The sequence below is a fragment of the Urocitellus parryii genome, chromosome 16 (genome assembly GCF_045843805.1).
Source record: "Urocitellus parryii isolate mUroPar1 chromosome 16, mUroPar1.hap1, whole genome shotgun sequence".
Taxonomy (NCBI): domain Eukaryota; kingdom Metazoa; phylum Chordata; class Mammalia; order Rodentia; family Sciuridae; genus Urocitellus; species Urocitellus parryii.
The window spans coordinates 388,559-411,730 of NC_135546.1; the positions used below are offsets into that span (position 1 = coordinate 388,559).

General features: G+C 55.4%; 1 protein-coding gene across 1 annotated transcript in view; it reads right to left on the reverse strand.

Annotated features, from left to right (window-relative positions):
* The window catches only part of Suclg2 (succinate-CoA ligase GDP-forming subunit beta), a 171,991-nt gene that overhangs the window by 125,460 nt on the left and 23,359 nt on the right, over positions 1–23,172 (reverse strand). The window contains exon 2 of the mRNA XM_077793498.1: positions 6,746–6,887. Within this exon, the coding sequence (XP_077649624.1) occupies positions 6,746–6,887 (142 nt within the window). The remainder of the gene's footprint in view (positions 1–6,745; positions 6,888–23,172) is intronic.

Below are 23,172 nucleotides of genomic sequence, written 5' to 3' on the forward strand. Positions count from 1 at the left end.
AATCCTGTAGTCTGTTCCACACTGAAAGGAAGAGAAAAAATACACACCGAGTGAGCTTGTTGCTCATCTGATTCTCGCCCTCAGGTAGATCAAGCCATACAATCTTTTCTGACCTTGTAAACTCATCTCTTGACATTTTTGTAGACAACCTAGGAACCTCAAGTGCAGCCCTGGCCCTAAGAGGGTCTGGTAAGCACTGAGAACAGAGGAGACCCCAACAGCACAAACCCTCAGGTGAGGCTTATGCTGCTGCAGGACAAAGAGGGTTTGATTTTCACTTTCTTTCAAAATCATGCAACTTTGACTTCATATGCCATCATCTTCCTAGAAAACATCAGCTGGCATATGGGAGGAATTGTGTATTCAGTACCAAGTCACCCGACAAGCTGAACAATAAACGTGGCTCGCCACGCACCTACGGCAGAAGCACTGGAAAGTCTTACTTCTACCTGCTACTGATGTTTTTATCAGCTGTTTTTATATTCTCCACGAAGGCTCAAAACATGGGTTCTGACATTTACAGGAAGGGAGGTGGTGAGTTCCTCACCTGCACATGCCACCTTTTTGCTAAGCCAAATCACCCGGGAAGGCTGTGTTAGGACTCCCAGTGTCACAGCCAAGCGAGCTGTGCTTGGGATGGCCACACCAGAGCCGGGTAAGCGCATGTGAGGACACAGCCTGTGCTCATGCCACAGCTACAAGCAAAGACAGGCTTTCTTGAGGCTCTAATGCCCACGGTGGAGGAGACTGTGATCACCAAACCCACTTCCTCTTCCTAAGCAGAGACTGAAGCTCCACCTCCAGCCTTGCAGCTGCAAACATGAGCAACTGCGGCCAACAGACTGAGCTGCAGTAACGTGGTCCCTCTAGGTCTCCCCGTGCAATCTCCGGGACCCCTGCGCATGGATGGAAGGCGTGTGTCCTCCGGGGTCCCCTAAGCGTGCACAGAAGGTGTGGTCCTGCGAGGCCCCTCTGCGTGGCTGGAGGCCTGCGTCCTCAGGGTCCCCTGTGCATGGCTAGAGGCCTGTGGGGGGTGGGGGCCTGTGCAGGGCTGGTGGGCGGGGGTCCATGTGTGGCTGGAAGGATGGAAGAGGCACACTTCTCAGCTCCTCTTTGGGAGCCAATGCTGAGTGAAACGGTGCAGGCAGCATGATCCCTAAGTAGGCCAAGAACAGCCCGCAGGACTCCTCTGTGAGCGCGAAGCACCTCTATTACACGGGCCGCTGAGAATCCAGAATCGGCCAGGGTGTGTGCTATGGAAGCTAGCTGTGCCAATGCAGAGCAAAAGGGCAACACCAAAAAAAGTCACGACAGGAAACCCACAAGTACAAATGGGCTTTGGTGCGTAACCCTCATGTTACAATGTAGAATTAAAAAAAAAAAAAAATCTTAAAGCTGTATGCCTAATGCTTTTCCAAATTTATAAAGAATAATTTAAATATGTACCCAGAGGTTAATATTGCCTAAAAAAATGAATGAATAAAGAGTGGAGGTTAAAAGCCGTGAGCTATCGCGGCTCAGACGGAGAGCGGAACACCTCCCTATGCTGCTATAGCACCCGCCTGAAGATGAGCCCCTGCCTCTCAGGGCGCTGGTCCCTGGCGTCCACCCAGCCTGCCCATCCGCTGTGGTCGGGTCCCTCACTCCACAGCTCTCCGGCTGCTCCTATTCAGGCACACGAGCAGGCAATTAACGACAAGACATCCTCACTCAGAAAAATGGAAGGAGAAGACCGAGAGCCCCATTTACACACACAGACTCAGGAAAATAAAAAAGATTACTTTAGAAAAGGAGGCCCTCCTCGGGCAGGGACTGTGGCTCCGTGGCAGAGCGCTCGCCTTGCACGCGTGAGGTGCTGGGTTTGAGCCTCAGCACCGCGTAAAAATTAATAAATAAAGTGAAGGCATAGCGTCCATCTACAACTAAAGTGTTGTGAGTGTGTGTGTGTGTGTGTGTGTGTGTAAGGAGGCTCTCCTTGCAGATACACATACAGTAGGAAATGTGATCAAGGCCACAACTTGTGGAATGGAACCCTCTTCATAAATGCAGTTCAGGCAAACCTTCAAGTTCAACTCAGGCACCCCTTAAGGAGCATTGTGAGTACACACTGATCACAGTAATGGATGCTGGGCCACCTGCTGTGTCTGGGGACCTGTGACTGACACTCCATCTGCATGAGCCGGGACGCTGAGCTCAAGCAGCAGAAAGCTCGCCATCCAAGAAGGTAGGAGAACCCGGCTCAGAAAACAGGAAAGAGCCAAAGGGCCCACAGCAGCCAGGGGCACAGTCACCTCTCACCCGGGGCCACCTGTCTGGCCTTACGATAGAGTGGACACTACTTCAGCCTCTGAGAGGTCGCGCCCACCATCCATGAGCAGTGTCTCTGCATTACCCATTCCAGAGGCACAGCGACAGGCCACTGGTGTGCTGGGACAATGCAGGTCTAATTCACAGAAACCAGCGTCATCGTGGCCCGGCACTGAAGGGCAAAAAGAAACATCATCTCAACACAAAGGACGAAAGATTTTTCTGCAAGATCCTAGCCACGTAACGTGACAGACAAAGCCTCATCTATCAAGGCGTTCAGTTGCCGACCGTGTTCACATACTGTCAATCATCAGCCATGGACGGCAGGTCCTCCATGGTGCAGCCGATCCACCAGGCTGGGGGACCTGACTACGTAAAATAAAAAGAGCAAGTTATCATATTGACGAATTGCAACGAGTTAGAGCTGAAAGCCATGCAAGCTAGCCACGTTCGATAAAACTCCTTATCTGCATTTTAGGGTGCATGTCGTTAGCTCAAAGAAGATTAATTTCTCCATTCATATTTCAATTTTCTTTTATGGCAAAAACATAAAACCGTGGAGATTTTGAAATACTCTTTTCTTGCTTAATCAAATGTCGGGAGCCTCCTGTCCACATGGAGAGAATAATTAATAAGTCAGAGAGACTCCAAAACCGAGAGGTCGAGGTAAGTCTCACGACGCTGGCGTGCAAATCCTCTTTGAAGACAGGCTCTCGTCGAGAGTCAGAAACAACCCTCTGCTCTTCTGTGAAGAGGACTGAAAGGCAACAAGGAGATCACACGCTCACACAGTAGGTGCGCTGTAATTAGCCGCCAGTGGTATTCATTAATTTTGATGCACAAGAGGAAAATGTGCAAGAAATAACCCTAAGGTAACTTCATGCGAGGAGAGTATCCGTTGCTGTGAAGGCTCCCTATGAACTGCCACAGAAGTGGACACCGTCCACCCACTGAAATCTTAATTCACCAGATTCACTCTCAATCAGACATCAGTCCATTTTCCGCACAAGAAAATGAGGCTCCCACTCGATGTCTTATTGTTATCCATCGCGTTTCAGGAAAAAATGCTGCGTGCTGCCCTTTTTAAACAAATGTTCACGTTAACGAGCTCTCCACGACCCACAGCAAACGGCTCTGCTGCCCAGAGAGGCAACAAAACGGATCATTAAGGAAATATCTGCAGATCACGGTTTCTATAAATGGAACCTTAGAACCTGCCGCATCCAGTGCTAATCGAATCTTCTAATTTTATGAATATGCATTCTCCACCTTAAAAATGCTGAGCCACACAAAACAGTCCCCTAAGAACATCATCATCAAGTTAGCAAAGAGGAAAAGAGGCGGGAGGACACCAAATCTAATCTGGCTGGTCCCCATCCCAGTCTGTTGGCTACAGCTCTGCAACTTGGCAAGTTTTTAACCTCATCTTGCTGGTTCCTCACCTACCAAACAGCAGTGCTGCCCCAGCAAAGGCACAAGGTGGCAGGTGAGTGGACAAGAGGCCACACAGACGATCTGGAGCTGCCTCGGGGGGTGGAAGATGGAGAGAAGAGGAACGGGAGGTTCAGGGAAACCAAGAGGTGAGGAGGTCCACTGGGGCCAGGGGAGGCAGGGACAGACAGCCAATGGCCCACCAGGAACGTGGGTTCCACAAAACACCTGCGGCAACCCACACAGAGCACAGAGGATATTATCAACACTTATCCTCAAGTAATTTACAAAATGTCATTTTATAACAAAGTACATCCAAAAAGCAAAGTAAAAGGAAAATCAAATACATTTCAGTCATTTATAAACCCTTTGCAATTAAATTACGAACTCTCCCACGTGATTGACAGGACACGGATCCTCAGATTCTCTAGTCTGGGAATCTGCAGCAGGACAGTAATCAACCACCCAGAATTAGATGCCCCTGGTGAGGACAGCAATGGAAATTTAGGCAAGACTCGCTGCGTGCACCGTGCACTGGTATTCTCCACAGTTTCCTGTCCTGACATCGTGTCACTGGTGGAAACCGTGATCCTAGGAGGAGCAGGAAGAGGGTGTGAGATCCGCCCCGCAGACTCCTTGGTAAACCCCTCTGCACTTCTGGTCGATCTCGTCCTGACACTGAACTTCTGCACAAACACTCAAGTTCTGCCAGATTCTTCTCGCTGCCCCCTCCAGGCAGTGTGGTAGGACACACACTTCCTTTGTGTTTCCTGGTGCACTTCTGACCTGCTGGAACTGGTCTCTCAGCTCCTCTTCCAGGCTGTGAACTTCCTCTCAATCCAAAACTATCCAACAACGGAGACCAGAAGAGACCTTGGGCTAACACAGCCGCTGAGTTCAAAGGTTCACTCATTCAAAGGAGGTGCTTGGATTAGTCCCCCCTCCCTGTCCAGCCCCGAGCAGGGTCACTGCGAGGCCCTGGGCCAGCCACAGGCCCCTGGGACACCAGGTGTGCAGGGTGAGGGCGCACACCTGCAGTGTTCCGGATCTTGAAACCACACCTCAAGAACCCAAGTGAGCTTTCCTGGAAGTTTCGCTGTTTGATTTTAACCCACTGTACCCTCAGTTCCCCTGGCCCACAGGCATACACCACACTGCCAACTCCTCCAGAGCAAGCACAACGTGAAAAGCACGGCCTACGTCCCCACCCATGATGTGATGTCATTCTAAGACAAGCCCACGACGAGGAAGCTGATCAGTTCATGAGCCCTTATCCCCATGAAAATCTGCAGCAGGTTATCTCAGCGTGTGGCACCTAAGCCAACCGGGCTGCGGGAGCAAGGAGCGGCTTCCAAAGTCCCTTAAAAGTGGCCCTGAGGCCCGGAGTGCGAGCACTTGACCACCGTTAACAAGGGGAGAATGAGGACTAACGGCCAGCCTGAACTTCTCACTGCTGTGCCCCCACTTCCCCATCCCCACACCACAGGGAGACCAAACAGAAGGGTCCTTCCCGTAGGCCCCTGTCGTGCACAGGCCGGGGCTGAGGTCACCGCAGCCCTTCACCACAAATACTGAACTTGGTTTTGAAACTGAAACCAGTCTTCACTTCCTAAGGTACAAGTTGCTCCCCATTTCTGCATGAGCACCTAAAAACTACCAGTGACTGTCTAGAACATTCTAGAGGGAGGGCTCCCCTGTCTTCCGCAGCTGGACCCAGAGCTGACGGGGCCCTCGTCTATGCAGGGGACCACACACACTTCAGCTGACAAGCAGCAGGACAGAGGGGGCCTGTGGGCCTGGAGGACGTGAGGAGAGAAAAGAAGCGCACTGCCTGGTAGGAGGGCAGACGGCCCGGAGCCGGCCTCAGGCCTGTTCGCACAAACCCACCAGGCGCCTGGGCCAGGCTCGACGGCAGGACCTCCTCTGCTTCTGGCAGGGAACAGGCAAAGGATGCACATGGCCCCTTCCACATCCAGACCCGCCCTGGCCAAAGGACAGGCACTGTCCACACACCACCACCAAGGAGCCTCGAGAGGCAGGGGCCAGACTCGTGAAGACGACAGGTGGAAACACAAAGGCCCTGCTGATGACCTGTTCTCTGTAGTGCTGAGGATGGAAGCAGGGGCGCCCCCTCTGACTGCTCCCCGGAACCTTAATCTCCCCACGTTGCCCAGGCTGGCTGGCCTTGGACCTGCCATCCTCCCTCCTCAGCCTCCCGAGTCGCTGGGATTTCAGGTGTGCACCACTGCCTCCCGCCCCGCTGATAACTTCGTAATTCCCGTTGACGTGTTGAAACGGTGCTATTTGGAAATACCGGGGTGAATAGAATGTATTATGAAAGTCAGCTTCACCCATTTCTTGTTGCTTCTTTCAACATGTCCACTGGAAGCTTGAAACGTGGCCCCGTGGCGCACACATTTCTACAGTGGTAATCTAGTCAGACAGTAAGAATCTGATCTGCTACCAGACGGTCACTGAGCAGCAATGGGCAGACCTGGCTCTGGATGTCACAGTCCACACCTAGAACTGGTTAGTCCTCCACCACAAGTGCGGCCGCCCAGAGACGCAGGCCAGTGCTGGGGAGAATCACTATGGCCAGTCCACGTGCTGTAAAGCGGAGGCAGAGATCGAAGCTGACCCTTACACAAAGGGACAGAGTGTAGGGGAGGCAGAGGTGCCACCAGAGTCTGCACCCCGCTCTTCCCAGCTCGTGCAGGGGAGGCCTGGACAGGCCAGCTGCTGTCCTGACCCACCTGCAGTGGGCTTCTCCACGCCCTTCAGCCCTGCTTCTCCCAGCCACAGAGCCACAGTGGGAGACCAGGGAGGGGTGCAGACAGCTCCACAGAGGGACGCCCACATCAAGTTCAGAGCCACCATTTCCCAATGAGGCGCTTCTGCCCTCAAAGAGCCCCTGCACCTGTGCCTGACCACACAGTCACAGCCAGCCCCCGCCCTGAGCTCCACCCAAGATCCCACTCTAGTGAGTGCACGCAGCCCCAGGGCTCACTCAGCCTCTTGGCCGCCTCCAGGGCTTCGCTCGCGGTGCTGGCCACGAAGAACCTCTGAACGCGCACCCCGTTGTCCGACATCAGCTTCTTGCTCTGGTACTCCTGCAGGTTCAGCCACCGTCTGCAGGTCACGGGAGGCACCTGGGGACACAGAGGACAGAAGTGAGGAGGCTGCCCACAGTGGGAACCCTCAGCCAGCCCTCCCGTGCCCTTGGCGGGCAGCAAGCAACCAGTTTACAGAGGCAAAGAAAAACAGACCTACTGACATTCCTCATGAGTAAGTACTATTTTAACCAGACACACACACACACACCATGAATGCAAATTTCAAATGGTGACATGGAGTGAAGGCTGCGTGCCAGGCACCAGAAGATGCCAGGACAGACCTCCTGGTCCCCACGCAGCACTATGATCACGTGAGGCACTGGACCGGGGCCTGGGACCAGCACACTGCCCACACCTGGATCCCTGGGTCTGCAGGTGTTCCTACTTAAGTCAGTATTAAGAAACACTAAAGACTCTGACATTCTTGTGTCTCTTGCACTCCGTCGCATAGCGCTGTGGCACCAAGTGTATGCACACTAGGACCCTTACACTCTCTCCCAGGGCCCCCAAGCACAGAGCACTGTGGTACCAACTGTATGCACACCAGGACCCTCACACCCTTGCTTCAGGGCACCCACTTGCAGACCCACCATATTTTGCCAACTGTATGCACACCAAATATCAAGAAACTCATGAAGACTTTCTTAATCCTCTGAGATCACCAGGTCACAACACTGTATTTCTTCATCTCAGTTTTTAATAAAATTATCTGTTCCTTGCACCAGAGTTGAGTACAGACCTGAAAGATGCCCACTGATTAGCTCCTAAACTCCACTTGTGTGCTGCAGTAACCTCGTTTTTTAAGTAGAAGGGCTTCTCCAGTATGCACTATCAGGTTTTAACTCATGTCGAAAGAACGTAGTCAAAGTGCAGAATGACAGTAACAACGTCTTTTTTCTATTTTACCCAATAACATTAGCAGCATTCCCTGCTAAATCTAAAAACCCCATTTTGAAATGATAAAAATAACAGGAAAAGAGCAAACAGTTAACACTTGTTCCCATCCATGAACCTGAGGTGAAGGAGCTTGCACCAGGTGGGTCTTGATGCAGTAACAACCAAAAGCCCAAGCCCTCAACGGCGTCCTGGGGCTGGGGCCCGGGAGATGGCACAGGCCCAGCAGCGTCCAGCAGTGTCCAGTGGCCTCTCAGCAGGTCCGAGCATCAGGCAGACACGACACTGGGGCCCAGAGGCAGGGCATCCACACCAGGGACCATACCCTTTCAAGGCCTCTAGAATGTTCTTAAAATGTCGTTTTCCTTGGAATCCTCCCAGCCAGGATGCACTCAGGAGTTCTTGTAGACAAGGGGACCCAGAGAGGCCCGAGGACCTCAGGACTAGCCTGGTCCACTGAGGGGCCGAGGGTGCTACGGCCTGGACCTGGAAGGTTCCCCAGGACTCGCGTGTCAGACACTGCAGCCACGTTCAGAGGTGGGGAGGCGGTACCACGAGAGCCCTGGCTGCATCGGTGGGCCACCCGCTGGACAGACTGATGATCTGAATGGACAGGCAGGAGGGGTGCGAGTGGGGGAAGTGGTCACTGGCGCGTGCTGGGCAGCTCCTCCACCTGCCCCTTCCACTATGGTGTGCTGCTCACCGAGGCCCAGAGCTGTGGCCTTGGCCAACCTCGGACTGAACCTCTGAAACCACAAAAGTAAACTTTTCCTCCTCTAAGCTGCCCCTACAGAGGGTATTTTGATCACAGCTCCATGAAGCTGACCCACACACTTAGGAAGATTGCGAAGGGGCTTGGCACGTGGTGAATATTAAGAAGACACCAGCCGGATGCCCAATGAACAGAGCCTGCCTTTTGTCCCCGGCTGCTAACAACCTTTCATCCCCAGGAACGGGTGCCGCCAAAATAGAAAAGTCATTAGTCCTTACGATCTGAAAAAGAAATGTGAAAAATCATACACTCGAATGATGCACGCTTGTAAAAAGATTCAAATTCGACAGGATCAAACAATTGATCAAACCTATAGACAGCTCTTCCGCTCTTACAAATACTAGAAATGATGTTTTCCACACTGAAGTTGAACTGCAGTTCTTCTCTGGAGTAACACTGGGGTAACGTTGGCAAACGATGTAACTGCCAGGCAAGCAAGGCTACCTCATTTGCCACGTGTTACTTCTTAACTGTAGGTTAGTGGTTGATCTTACTTCTCCGTCTCAACCCTTGGTGAAACAATCATGATCAGGAGAGCACGAGACTTCCTATATGAACACATCCACAGGCTTGGGCGTCTCAGTGGCACGCCACCGAACATTCCAAGAAAAACACAAGTGTGAGGCATTGAATAAGAGCCCTCTAATGAAAGAAAGCACTCATGTCACCGATGTGCCATTATCTGGGCCCAGTCTTAAAAGGCAAATGGGGAGGATCGATAGATTAAGTCTATGTTGACATACCAATTTGAAGCCATTAAGCAAAGAAGAAGAAAGCACAGTTTGAAAAGCACATTTGAGGAGAATAAAACCAGCCACCGAGTGGCCGTGGTCAATCCCTTTTCATTAGAACACTGGCCGTATTAATTTTAGATACGTTAATGCAATCTGCTGCAAACTAATTGCAATTGATCGGGAGCCCAGCTTCGTAGACACATGATACATATTGACTGCTCCCACACTGGCTTAAATGAGAGCCAGCTTCGAGTCCGCCGCTCTTAACTGAAAACCAAGACAGTGCGCCCAGGTCCACAGCCAGGGCCCACGCCCCACCCATCACTCCTCACAGCAAGTGAGACTGACCACCGACTCGTGCTCAACGGAATACCTGGAGCCTGTCACCAACCTGGCCTGCACTCCACCCAGCCAACTCCACTTACTGAGGCTCGGTGCTACATCCAGAGGGGAGCAACCCAGGTGTACTTCTGCATCTTCAGGGGCAGGAGGCGAGAAGAAACTCACCAAGCGAATGGATGGGTACAGCGTGGGGGAGAAGAATCCTTAACTGATGAACGCTGACGTGAACCTGAACGGCTACTAACAAAGCGTTTATGTATCCTGCACGTTAGAGTAAGCTTCGCGCGCTCTAGTGGGTCACACGCTCATGAAAGGGGACATGGTTTCTCTGCTTGCTGTAGCTGTCATTCCCAGTCTCCCTCCTCCTGGGCACTGCCTTCGCTGAAGCCAGCTGAGGCATTGTGGGGAGTCCCAGCCGGGAAGCTGGCATTACTCGGGCCACACCAAGTCTCTGTCTTCCCATCCTGGCACCTTCCCCGTCTCCACCAGGGAGTGGAGAGCCTCAAAGAGGCAGAGGGCCCAGAGGAGGACATAGCCCAGGCACCCACAAAGGCGCAGAGCCAGGCTCCCTGAAGAGGGAGCCCGGGAGACCGTTCCTTTGGAGCCCTGGTCTTTGTGAGAGCGTTACGTAATTACCAGCCTCTGTACAGCCTGGTTTCAACGCTCCACACTGGGTTTGAATTGCAGCTCTTAGGAGTGTCAGCTCACAGCCATCTTGAGAAACTGCTGCCTGTGACAAAGGCCACCTCCCAATGTCACTGGCAGATGCTGCTCTGCCTTTGTCACAAACGGATAAACTGCTTATCGCAAGATTCCGGCTCAAGGTCCCTGGTCATGTGGGCCAGGAACTCCAGCCCAGCATGCTGTAATGGCTAAGGAAGGACGTCAGATTTCCTACAGAAGCCCTGCGTAACAGCAGCGGGGGCCAGAACCCCAGAGCGACAGCTCATCCGGGTCCGCTGGCCTGATGACCCCGAGTTCTCCCACCCTCCCTGAAGATCGTGAGTCCCCAACAGAGCCTCTGTGGATGTTCACCCCTGGGCTTCGGGGGCTGTGACAGTGGCAGTTACCCAGAGCACAGCCTTCCCTCCTTAGGGGAGCCACCATGCAGGTGGATGGCTCCAGGCACGTGGGAGGATCTCAGGCCACAGGAGGCGTCTCTGACCAGTGCTCCTGAGAGCTGCCCAGCAGGCTGCGGTCCCACATGTGAATTTCACACGCTCCCACAGGCCCCTTGGTGACACAGACTGGGAGGGGTCAGCAAACAGTGTTCCCCTTCCAAAGGTCTGCTCTCAATCCTGGCCACCACGTTTAGGGAAACCACACCTGCGCCAAGCGGTGGGGGCTGACCCAGGGGCAGGCACCAAGAGATCTGAGGACCCCAGTTTGTGATTCCTGGGAAGAGTGGCCTGCAGAGACCCCAGGGCAGCATCCTCCCCCACAGAGGGAGAAGGCTCCGGGGAACCGTGAGCTCAGGAGGTGAGAAGTTCAAAGACCCCAGGACTCGTCTATCCCTCACGATCCTGCCTGGAACATGGTACAGTGCTGGGCCCCGTGCAGCCTCTGGTCTGCTCCTGTGCACGTGGACCCTCAGTACAGCCGAATTTATAGGCTAGAGACTAAAACGATGGAACAATAACAAAATAAAATGATCACAACACTATTATAAAACAAATTATTTGAAACTCACGAATTATTTCTAGAATTTTCCATCCAGTATTTCTGGCCCATAGTTCACTGCAGAGAGTGACAGTGGAGGAGGAAGACCCGAACACTTCCTGCCCACCTGGGATCCAGGTCCACAGGAGGAGGACACTAGGCTGGGATGGGCAGCAGCTGTGCCCTGACCGTCCTCCTCGGCAGCCCTCTGGACCAGCACGGCCACCTTGCTAGATCTCAGCTTGGAGGGAAGGGAAGCAGCACACACACACAGATCCGAGGGCCTGTGGGAGCAGGGAGCAGAGGTAGCAGAGGCGTGGGGACTGAGGGGCCCAGAGAGAGCGTGGAGATGAAAAGACCATGACTAAGCCGGCAGAATCCACAAGACTCAAAGCACAGAACACAACGGCTGCTCGGAAACAGGCCATCACCAAGGCACCAAGGCACCGTCCCCGAGGCTGTGAAATTAGAGGCCCGGAGGGGACAGAAATAGCACCACGGAGGGCGGGAACCAGTGGGGTACAGAGGCAGGGCGGGCACCCCCAGGGAGGACCTGGCCCCTCCACCTCCAGGCCCTCCCACTGCCCTCACCCCCTCTGCAGAACCAGGGCCTCGCTCCGGAAGGCGGCACAGAGGAGCCTGGCCAAGGGCCCAGGAGGGGGCAGGGACCAGGGAATGGGGGACACAAGCTGGGTGCACTATCCCGCCAGAAGGAAGAGGGTGCTTCAGGAGGGCTGGAGGACCACGCTGGCGCTGTCAGGGCACACAAACGGCTTTGCACACGTGCCCACCCACACCAAGCACCCACTCCCCAGAAGGACCCATGGCCGGCGTGAAAACTCCAACTCCCAGTCCTACCCCCTGGGAGCAGCCCTTCAGGGAGACGCTCTTCAGGACAGGGGCCAACTCTGGAGATGGACTCATTTATTATTTGTGCAATGAAAATCAATCTACCTAAACCCAGGCCTCGGAGGAAATCATCAAACCAGGCAGAGAACTGTGCTCTCGTCTGTCTCCACCTGCCTGCACGCAGGGCTGTGCCCTCCCCTACAGGTGGCCTGTTCCTGGGGCAGGTTGGAGGGGGGCGGGGGCAGAGCCACCTGTGTGGTTACAGAGACGCCACCTCGCGCGAAGCTCCTGCTGCTGGCTGTGAAGAGGCTGGTAAACCTCAGCTCCAGCTCTCGACGGCAGCACCGGACTGGAATACTAACAGGGAACCGAGCCTTAAACCCAAGGGACAGGCCCTTCCCTCCCACTGCAGGCCTGGGGCGGAGGGCACATGGGCCACGGCAGGCCAAGAGCTCACACACTGAGCATCTCAGGACTCACCCATGGCACCCCGTCTGCCAGGAAGTACCCACAGCCCTACCTCGGTCACACTACCTGGGAGATACCAGCCTTCAAACAGACGTCAGTGTCAACAGACAGCCACCGCTCAACCTGTACCAATGAGTGCCGACAAATGAAACCCCGGGGGCTCAAAGTGAGCCCCGACCGAGGCCGTCCTGCAGGAGAGCGGGAACCCTGACGGGCGGGCGGAGGCAGCGGGCTGAACGTGTTCCCGCCAGCATGACCCCTTCTCTCAGCACCTGGCAGAGCGGGCAGCCAAGTCCACCCTCAGAGGCCTGTCCATGAAAGCAAGGTCAGAGGGAGGAGGACGGGCGGAAGGGGCCCCTTTGAAAATGAATCCACCTTTCATCTAACTGCAAAGCTCCTGACCACTCTCCACCTAGGTTGCCCCACTTTGCACACTACAAAGAAATTAATTAACCAACTCATTAGCCCTGGGCAAAGTTCTCAAACTCCAGGAGAGGAACAGAGGGATCCCCCCCACTTAGGATGAGAGAAAGTGAAGGGCATCCGGGGGCCAGTGCCCCAACCTGGGTTGGTGTGGGGATTCCAGGAGCTAACACACGCACATCCAGGGGAAGGTGCCCAAGCTAAGCTCCTGGGAAATGCTAACTCTTATTTTTAATGCAGAAACATCATGGAGGAGGAAACGTGTAAAAAGTAGATACCAGCAATCACTAGAATAAAAAACTGTAGGTGATCGCGCGCGAGTGATAAAAAGAAGAGTGCCCACGGGGCCTGCTGTTCGTTTTAAATGCATTGGGAGAGGTATTTTTAAACTCTAATTGTGGAATCTCTACACTTGAATCACTCAACAATCACGGAGAGAGAGAGAGAGCCTCAATGTACAATAGGAAGAACCAGGAAAACCTCACCCTCGGTGAGCACCGGAAACGCACCCCTGAGCCGAGGAGACTCTCATCTCACTGGAGCCAGGAGTGTGCATCTCACAGGTGAAGCAGGAAAGTCGGGAGACCCACGGCCACTCTGCTGGTCACGTGAGCGTCAGGACTAGAATCCAAGGCCCGGGCCTCAAACTCCCTGCTATGACAAGTGACATCTCTTTTCTAAGTCTGAGAATCCTGGAAGCCACGGCGCCATCTCTGACCCCAACATGCTGCTTCCATGATCGCAAATCAGGGACAGCAGTCAGGACGACAGGGCATCTGGAAGGGCCTCGAGGGGTGGGAGGTTTAGCCAGGGAAGGGACCACAGAAGGAACAGACCTCCGGTTTCCTGGTCGGAGAACCCAACTGGAGCTCTTCTCTGCAGAAAACCAGGCCAGGATCAGACCCGCAGCCCGGGGCCATTTTCCCCCTATTGACAGAGCATTCTTGAGGACACCAGTTAAGCGTCTGTCTTACCAGAGAGGGACCCAAAGCTGAGCTCTGGATTCAGACCACTCAGAAACCGGATCAGAACAGGATTTTTAGAACTCATTCTTCTCAGGGTGCCCTTAACCAAGTCTTACACTTTTTAAACCAAATCAGACGCTAGTGGTCATTGTTGAGTGCCGCAAAGTCCCAGAAACTGAACAATACACCTGCCCTCGATTCTCCCAACAGAGGACAACGCTGGCAGAAGCCATGTCACAGATGAGCTCATGAAGGCTCCAAGAAGCTCTGTGCCTGCTCAGGGTGAGGGGCTGGCTGGAGGCAGAGCCAGATCTCAAACCCAGGTGTGTGGACGGCAGAGCCTGAGTCCATCAGCAAGACCGGCAGGAGTCGCCTCCCATGCACGAACGTGGGAGACCACGGCCACTCTGTCCTGAGCCACGAGAGCCCCCAGCAGGAGGAGGAGGCTGTGTGTGTGGATTTCACTGTGGGAAGGACAGAGCAGGACAGACCCGCAGCCCAGACCATTTGTGCTGCGTTTACAGAGCATGTGATGACCCCAGGTCTCTCGGTCTAAGACCCCAGTGGCAAGGGGTCAGCGTCTGCGTCACACCATGATGACAAACAAGAGACTGGGGACGGGAGCAGGGAGCTCAGGAAAGAGCGTGCCGCAGGAGCTTCACCAGGTCAAGGAATTAATATTCTCCAAGACGCTGCCTGGTTCTCTTTATCCTGGGCTTAGCAGGAAAGCAGCACTCTTTTGAGCAGCAGAGAAACATAAAACCCTTTGTAGTGCAGCAGACGCCCAAAGCAGAACTCACTCCTAAGCCCAAGCTGCTCCTCTGCCAGCAGCAAGAAGCGTTCCGGAAGCACACAGCGGTCAAAGCACTGACCCGTGAGCGCAGAGCAGGTACAGGTGCACGATGTCCCACACGGGCACTCCCGTCCCCTGCCCCGGCAGGCCAGCCGAGCATGCGGTGCAGGAAGGGCACCTTAAGTCCACGGCGGTGCAGAAGTGGGCCAGGGCTCACTCCCATGAAGAGTTGAACTAAGGTGTGCCGACCGACCCAGGCTGGCTTTTAACCCGGCCCCACAACCTAGGTGGAAGTTGAATCCCTGCGGTGGGGTATTGAGAGGCAGGACCCGGAGGAACCTCTAGGAAGAGATTAATTACTGAAAGGACTAATCCACTCAGGGATCACTGGGCTCACAGGTCACCTCCAGTGGGTCTGCTATGGGAGGCAGTTTGTCACTTGGAGGCTCCCGAAGCCCTGCACACCTCAGGCCTCTGCAGAGTCTCCACCAGCAGGATGCAGCCCCCAGCCTGGAACTTCCCATTCCCACAATAAGACGTGAACTGTTTTGCTCTATTCGCTACCTAGTGGCAGGTATTCTATTATGGCAACGCCAGACTGACCAAGACAAACTCCTCCCTGGGAACGGGCAGAAGCATCCCACTGTGCACCTCCGGCAGGGTGGCTGCTGGCCTGACAGACGGGTCTGTCTGTCAAGAGCACAGTCAAGTTCCTTACAGCCAAACCTTCCTCCCAGGGGGGAGGCAGAGAAGAAAGGTCAGAACGTGCAAATGACAAGTGTACCCACAGGCCAGGGCTGTGAAGGACACACACACAGGTGACAAACTGTGCAGTCCCACCTCAGATGGAGGTCACCTCCGAGGAAATGGCATCCACAGACACCAGGGGACAGATGCTGAAGAAACCCGAGAGAGGCAGAGCACAGGAACGAGGCGCCGAGTCGAGCGGAAAGGCAACCTGACCCCATGGACACGCGGCCCTGGTGACCACCTTATCCACTCCGAGTGAAGCAGGGGCGTGAGAACAACCAGAATCAGGTTCTGGAAAAGTCACAGCCTTGTGTTCAGAGGACAGCACCCAAGGAGAGAGAACGGGTCCCACCAGACCCGGGTCAGCCAGCGTTCTCTATGAAGGGCAAGGCTCACCACGGGGGCCAGCTGCTCTCTGCCGCAGCTAGTGGACTCTGCCTCTGAGCCCACAGGGGGCACGTCACACGTGAGCCGGCGGCCAGGGCCACAGTCCAGGAAGGCCGGGGAGTCAAGACCATGACCCGTCCAGACCCGGGAAGGGCAGTGGTCACGGGCGGGCTGAGGGATTCCAGCGAGGACGCACACCTCGCCGTGAATCAGCTGCAGGTAGATGGGAAAAACCTAGCCCTCGACACGCATCTGCCAACGCGGGCTCAGAGGACGTGATGAGTCGTATGAACCCGCTGGTCTGAAGAAAGCATTTCTATAGAAACAAGGCCTCGGGTGTCTGCCCAGACTGGCCTGGTACTCCACTGAATCATCCACCTCCATCCAGCACATGGTTCCACCACGTCAGAGCAGCGGGGCCCTGGATCTCTCACCTTCCTGCACTGTTCAGTATGAATCCCAGCAGGCACAGGGAGAACCCCTCTAACCCTCCTGCTATGGGGACCGGACAGAGCTGCTCTCCACAGAGAAAACAGGAGACGCCACAGAAGAGAAAGACATGCAGAATTCGTGAAGGGGAGTTAAAGCAGAGCGTGAACAACGGCATCCAAGGGCAGAGGGATGGCCAAAGAAAGGCACAGGGGCACGGAGCAGGAGCGAGACCAGAGGGGGCCCACGTAGCCTCGCCGTGCTGGAGCAGGACTGGAAATCACACGGGCCCTCCCCGCACAGAGGTCCAGCCTCCAGCCTCTTCCCGGGGCCCGGGCTGGGAGCTGAGCCCACCACCCGACTCAGCCAACTCCGGCCCCCTCTGGGCTCCCTCAAGGCCCAGCAGGAGAGGCCTCAGCAGCACACATTCAGCCAGAGCTTGAAGCTCTGTAAGTAAGAGGAAGTTCCCCTGCCCCTCAGGAAGGCCGAGGGCCGAGGAGGCACACAGCCCCTGCAGGAGGGCACAGGACTGCATGGGAAAACCACTCCCGAATCAACCATTCCACGCGCTTCAGAAGCAGCGCTGGAACAGATTCTAACTGAACTGCCCTGTTCCTGTTCTTTGTAAGGAAAGTGGAGCCTTTCATCATGAACCCTAAGGACAGAATGAGAGAAAATCATTTGAACTGCAGACTCGGCTGGTTCTGTTACACAGAAAGACAAAATACCGACGGCCAAGGACATTAAACAGAGAAAGCCGTGAACTTCCTTTCTTTGGAAAACCACGAGAATAAAAGGATATTTACGTTAATGCCACACGCATTTAGTGAGCATTACCGTGCGCTATAAACGATTCAAATGCGGTTTTTATGGGAAGGCATCAAACAAAACGTCCACACACTTGACAGGCCTTTCCCAGACTAATTAGTATGCTAAGTGGCTGACAGACTGAGATGGATGGCCAAGTCCAGCTGTCCAGGCTACAGGCAAGGATGAAAGACACAGGGCCTGGGGCCAGGCCCCAGACTAAAGGACAGACAGCACTAATCCTCGGCCTCCGGTCCCCAAACAGCCTCTTGATTTCACTTTTACCCCTTCATCATGAATTCCAAACCTCTGCATCCTCATCACACACTCAGCAAGAGGGGGAACGAGGAAAAGCAACCGGCCCTTCTGAGTGGACAGGCCAGCCAAGGCCTGGAAGCAGGTCTGGTCCAGCAGCCGGGCCTGCTGCCTGCCTCTGTGGTATGTGGCTGCTCTCCTCAGAGGCCTCAGAGATGGAGACACGCGGCCACAAAGCCTCTAAAATATCTACTCCTGGTCCTTCAAGAACTGTGTAGACCTCCTCCCTACACAGAGACAGAGAGCTACGGAGAGTCCAGAGGGGACCCCGGCAGCTGGACTCCTGCACCAGCTGAGTGCCCGGGAGCTCACCCCATCTGGCTGCCGTGCGAGCAGCCTCCATGCTCCCTGACCCTCATCCCATACCCGCTGCCCGATGTCCCTCCTCGGACAGATCCACAGACTGCAGGCAAAGAGGGGAAGCACTGGGCTGCCTACTGCCAGAGGCAGTAGGGGAGGGACAGAGAGGTGGTTCTGCTGTCTTTTCTCCCAACAAAAACACCCACTGAAAGGTCCCCCAGGGATTCCAGGCCCCCGGCTGAGTGAGCAGGGGAGCTACAGGAGGCTCCAGGCACAGAGACCCCTCAGGAGCTTTCCCGACAGCACAGGTGACCCTCCTCTCGCCAGCATCGCTGTGGCCAGAATGCCTGGGCAGACTCGGAGCTCACCCACCTCACCTGCAGCGCGATGGAAAGACCAAGCCTCCTCACCGCAGGAGGACTGGAGGTGCACAGGTCCCCGCAGCCTGGTGCCCTTGGTGGACAGAGCCACATCCAGACGCTGCGGCACCCGCTCTCCACACAGCACCAGGCGGCTCGCTGACTGTGAGTGTGGCCTCAACACACCACTCAGAGCCGGGGAGGCTCCGGGACTGCACTGGCCTGGCACGTGCACAGCCCTGGTCACCCCAGCTGCAAAAACATCAAACCTCACTCAAATCTCCGGGTACAGCTTATGATACAAGCAAACCATCCACCCAGAACTTCACAGCCAGGGGCAAGAGCACCTCCCCTGAGGGAGAGGCAGCAGGCGTGAGCAATCTCCCGTTCACCACAGTACCACACCATCCTGAATTCCCAACCAAGGTACAAGCCACCTTTTCAAACCAGTGACACTCTCCAGAGCACCTTTCTTCGTCTCTGAACCCAGGTCTGCAGACCCCAGCCCAGCGGTGCTTGTGGCACGCACCCTCCAGGTGTTCGGCAAAGGAGGTTCGAGTGGAGCACAGCTGTTGGTGCTGCAAGACCACGCTGAGTGGACGCAGCAGAGAAGGACAGGCCCGGGGCCTAAAGTGGGGGGCCCAGAGGGAAGGTTCTGGTGCTCGAACCCTGGAATGCTCTCCACTGAGCCATATCCCAAGGGGTTAGTTGGCTTTTTGTCACTGTGACCAAAAGACCTGGCGAGGACAGTTTAAAGGAGGGAGCTGATCTGGGCTCACGGTTTCAGAGGACTCGGTCCATACATGGCCGACTCCATCGCTCTGGGCCCAGGTGAAGTAGGACATGGTGGCAGAAGGTCGAGGCAGAGGACAGCAGCTCAGGACATGAAAGCCAGAAGCAGAGAGAGGTCTGCTCACCAAAGACAAAAGAGCAACCCTAAAGACACACCGAGTGATGACTTCCAGCCACACCCCATCTACACAGCAGGGAAGTCACAGACACACACACAGGAAGGAGGTCAGGGACAGCAGTCAAGGTCATGGACACACACAGGAAGCTGGTCAGGAAGGAGGTTGAGGACAGCAGTCAAGGTCATGGTCAGCACAGGAAGGAGGTTGGGGACAGCAGTCAAGGTCATGGACACACATAGGAAGCTGGTCAAGAAGAGGTTGAGGACAGCAGTTAAGGTCATGGACACACACAGGAAGCTGGTCAGGAAGGAGGTTGAGGACAGCAGTCAAGGTCATGGTCAGCACAGGAAGGAGGTTGGGGACAGCAGTCAAGGTCATGGACACACATAGGAAGCTGGTCAAGAAGAGGTTGAGGACAGCAGTCAAGGTCATGGACACACACAGGAAGCTGGTCAGGAAGGAGGTCGAGGACAGCAGTCAAGGTCATGGTCATCCCCGGGAGGAGGTCAGGACAGAGGTGGAGGTCAGAAGGAGGTCAGGGACAGCAGCAGGTTTTGGTCACACACACGGAAGCAGGTGGGACGGAGGCAGGGTCAAGGGACCTACACAGGGAGCAGGTCAGGGACGGCGGTTCAGGTCACGGTTTCTGCACACACCACCATCCCACATCTCTGAGGCTCCACAGCTGAGGTTTCCCCCTGCATCATGGAAGAGTGGCCAGGGGGGCCAGCAAATGCAAATCAGAGAGCATGTAGCACGGGTATGTTTCAGGCAGTGAACAGAGACACAGGTGGTCAGGGGTGGTGGTCAGGGATGTGGACTGCAAGTGCATGTGGAATACTGAGGCCCACGAAGTGGACACAGTTCCCAGGTCACAGGCCTCCAGCTGACCTTCTGGGGCCCCTGGCCTTGGTCTCCCCGCCGTGAGGTCACTATTCATGCCTGATGGGGTCCTGCCTTTGACACCCTCCCTGAAGGGCCTGGCGTGAAGCTGACCTGGAAAGACGCGCGGCCACCAAGGCTGTGAGCCAGCTCCGCCAGCAGAGGCTTCACGGCCCCCGAGGCTCCACGCAGCGCAGGGTGTTTCGTCACTCTCCACGTGGGAACAAGCCCGGGCCTCTCCGACCTGCTCCGGGAGCCTCGTCACCAGGACCCACGGGTGCGGAGGGGTCGGGGCACAACCACCACACCTTAATGGCCACCCTCGCTGGGAAGCCAGGGGAAGAGCCAAAGAATAACCAACCAATGTTTCCCGGGTTACCCAAAGGCAGGCCCCGTTTTTCTGTCTGTTTCACAGACTGAGTTCACAGACTGCAAAATTTCTCTAATTCCGTGTCAGACGAGGAGTTACAGAAGATGCTGGGTATCTATGATGTCGATATTCATGAACAACGCTCCACACCCCAGTCGGCTCTGCAGCCAAGTCCCTACGTGGAGGTCAAACCTTTCCATCGGAAAAAGCCAACGTAGTTCTACACCCCCCAACCCCCACCCCCCGGGTGACTGCGCCTGACTCCTGCGCTCTGCACTCAGACCCCCAGGTCCCAGAACCTAACAGCAACACAGGTATCATTCCAGTCAGTTCCTCCCCAAGACCGCAGAGAGTAAATAACTATCCACAGTGAAAGGCCAGGAGAGGCCTAGCCACGGCAAACGTTAAGGAGGGCTGCTCCCTACCAATGCCTGTGCTCAGTACGTCCACCTGGTGAGAGTAAACTCACGCCTGAGACAAGAGCACAGAGCACAGAAGCTATCGCCACTGATTACGGCTACCATCTTCACGGTACCCATCGCTGCTCCCGGTGCCATCCTGAAGAGCCAGCCCAAGACGCTGGCATGCGTGTGCGGGATATCTCCACCACACAGGCCCTCGTGCCCGGGAAGCAGGCCCTGAGGCTGAACCTCCGCTAGGAATCTCCATCACACTCTTGCCTTCCCAAGCCGAACAGCTGTGCACTAAGCACTCAGAATGCAGGCAGCTCACGTGAGGAGAGACTACATCTCCACTGTGCGTGTCAGACGCCCATGGGAACAGCCGGGCTCCCAAAGAGGCGTGATTCCCAGATGACGCACACGCAGGCTCCGACTGCAAACTGCCTCGGCAGCAGCGCCCGGCTCAGTTCCACCTTGTTGGGTGGGCCACTTGCAGTCAGCTGGGCACATGTCCTTCGGGGAAACCTGGGGGGGCCGCTGTGCCAGAACCCAGGACCCCGCCTTCTACACTTTCTCCTTCCCAAGGGGCCACCCCACCTTGCGGCCCTGGGGAGGTCCTGAGCCCTGTCCTCCTCCATCAGGGAAGAGGCTGCAGGTTTCAGGTAGGACTCTGGCCAAGACGGAGCCTGTCTTCATCCAAAGCTGGAAGTGAAAACTGGAAATGGGACTTACCACCCTCCTCACTCCAACTCCCCCTCAGCTTCTCTGACCTCTGTCACCGCCCAGGCCGCAGATGGAGTTGTCGGTATCATGTCCAGAAGGACAAGTCACTCGCCAGAGGAGCCCCCCTGCCACCACCCCACAGGGCCACCGTGGAGATGGAGCCTGTCTGTGACTCATTCCGGAGGGATTCGAGCAGATTTTGTTCTACTCCAAACAGCTGGGGGACGCCGACTCGTGAAGAGATGGAACCTTGGGAGTTCTGCTACCGAGCGCAGGAATCCTCAGCTTAGGAGAGGAGGCCACCGTCCAGCGCCCACGAGCAGAGAAGGCTGGACAAGGGAGAAGCCCAGGGAGGAGGCCACCGTCCAGCACCCAAGAGCAGTAAAGGCTGGACAAGGGAGAAGCCCAGGGAGGAGGCCACCGTCCAGCACCCAAGAGCAGAAAAGGCTGGACAAGGGAGAAGCCCAGGGAGGAGGCCACCGTCCAGCACCCAAGAGCAGAGAAGGCTGGACAAGGGAGAAGCCCAGGGAGGAGGCCACCGTCCAGCACCCAAGAGCAGAAAAGGCTGGACAAGGGAGAAGCCCAGGGAGGAGGCCACCGTCCAGCACCCAAGAGCAGAGAAGGCTGGACAAGGGAGAAGCCCAGGGAGGAGGCCACCGTCCAGCAGCCAAGAGCAGAGAAGGCTGGACAAGGGAGAAGCCCAGGGAGGAGGCCACCGTCCAGCAGCCAAGAGCAGTAAAGGCTGGACAAGGGAGAAGCCCAGGGAGGAGGCCACCGTCCAGCAGCCAAGAGCAGAGAAGGCTGGACAAGGGAGAAGCCCAGGGAGGAGGCCACCGTCCAGCACCCAAGAGCAGAGAAGGCTGGACAAGGGAGAAGCCCAGGGAGGAGGCCACCGTCCAGCAGCCAAGAGCAGAGAAGGCTGGACAAGGGAGAAGCCCAGGGAGGAGGCCACTGTCCAGCAGCCAAGAGCAGAGAAGGCTGGACAAGGGAGAAGCCTGCCGAAGCCAAGTGCCAATGACTCGGCTTGGCACAGAATCACGAGCCACCACACAGCTCTGTAGGTTCAAACAGCAATTCTTTATTCCGGATCTCACACCAGCCTCCACACACGTTCAGGGGCAGTCTCGTTCTGCCGCACACTTCACCTACTCCACGAGGCTTTTTCCAAAATCCCATTTGAATCTCACGAGAACTCAACGGGAACAAGCAACAGGAACACCCTAATCCCAGCAGCAATAATCTTCAACCTCAACTTCCCTAAAACCCATATTCTTAAACCGGGAAACGCCTTAAACCGGGAACACCCTAAGCCCAAGGACCGGGATACTTCCTCAAACCTGCAGGATACTTCCTCAAACCTGGATCCACCCTCGATCACCTTGAGCAGGGTCATCTTTCTCAAACACACAAGCAAGGTCGCAGCAAATTTCCAAGGCAAGTCCATTTAACATGGGGTACACTGGCAAGGATTACGATGCGTCAATACCTACTTGGTAATGGCCCTCAGCATCTCCCCCCTTCTGATTAATTAAACAACAAGCAATGTGGCTTAGGACCGTGCCTGGTAGGTTGTCCAATTCAACATGTGGTTCTTACCCGTCATGGGAGAGCTGACCTTTGGGCGTCAACTTCCTGTCTTAGGTTGAATCCACTGCAACCAGATCAACCCGTCACTGACTACCGGTCCAGCATTCAGCCATGCTTGTGGATAGGCCTAAGCACCAGTGGGGGGGTGAGGTTCTTGCCTCACCTCTGTTGGCCCCCAAATTTTAGACCATCACTAGTAGA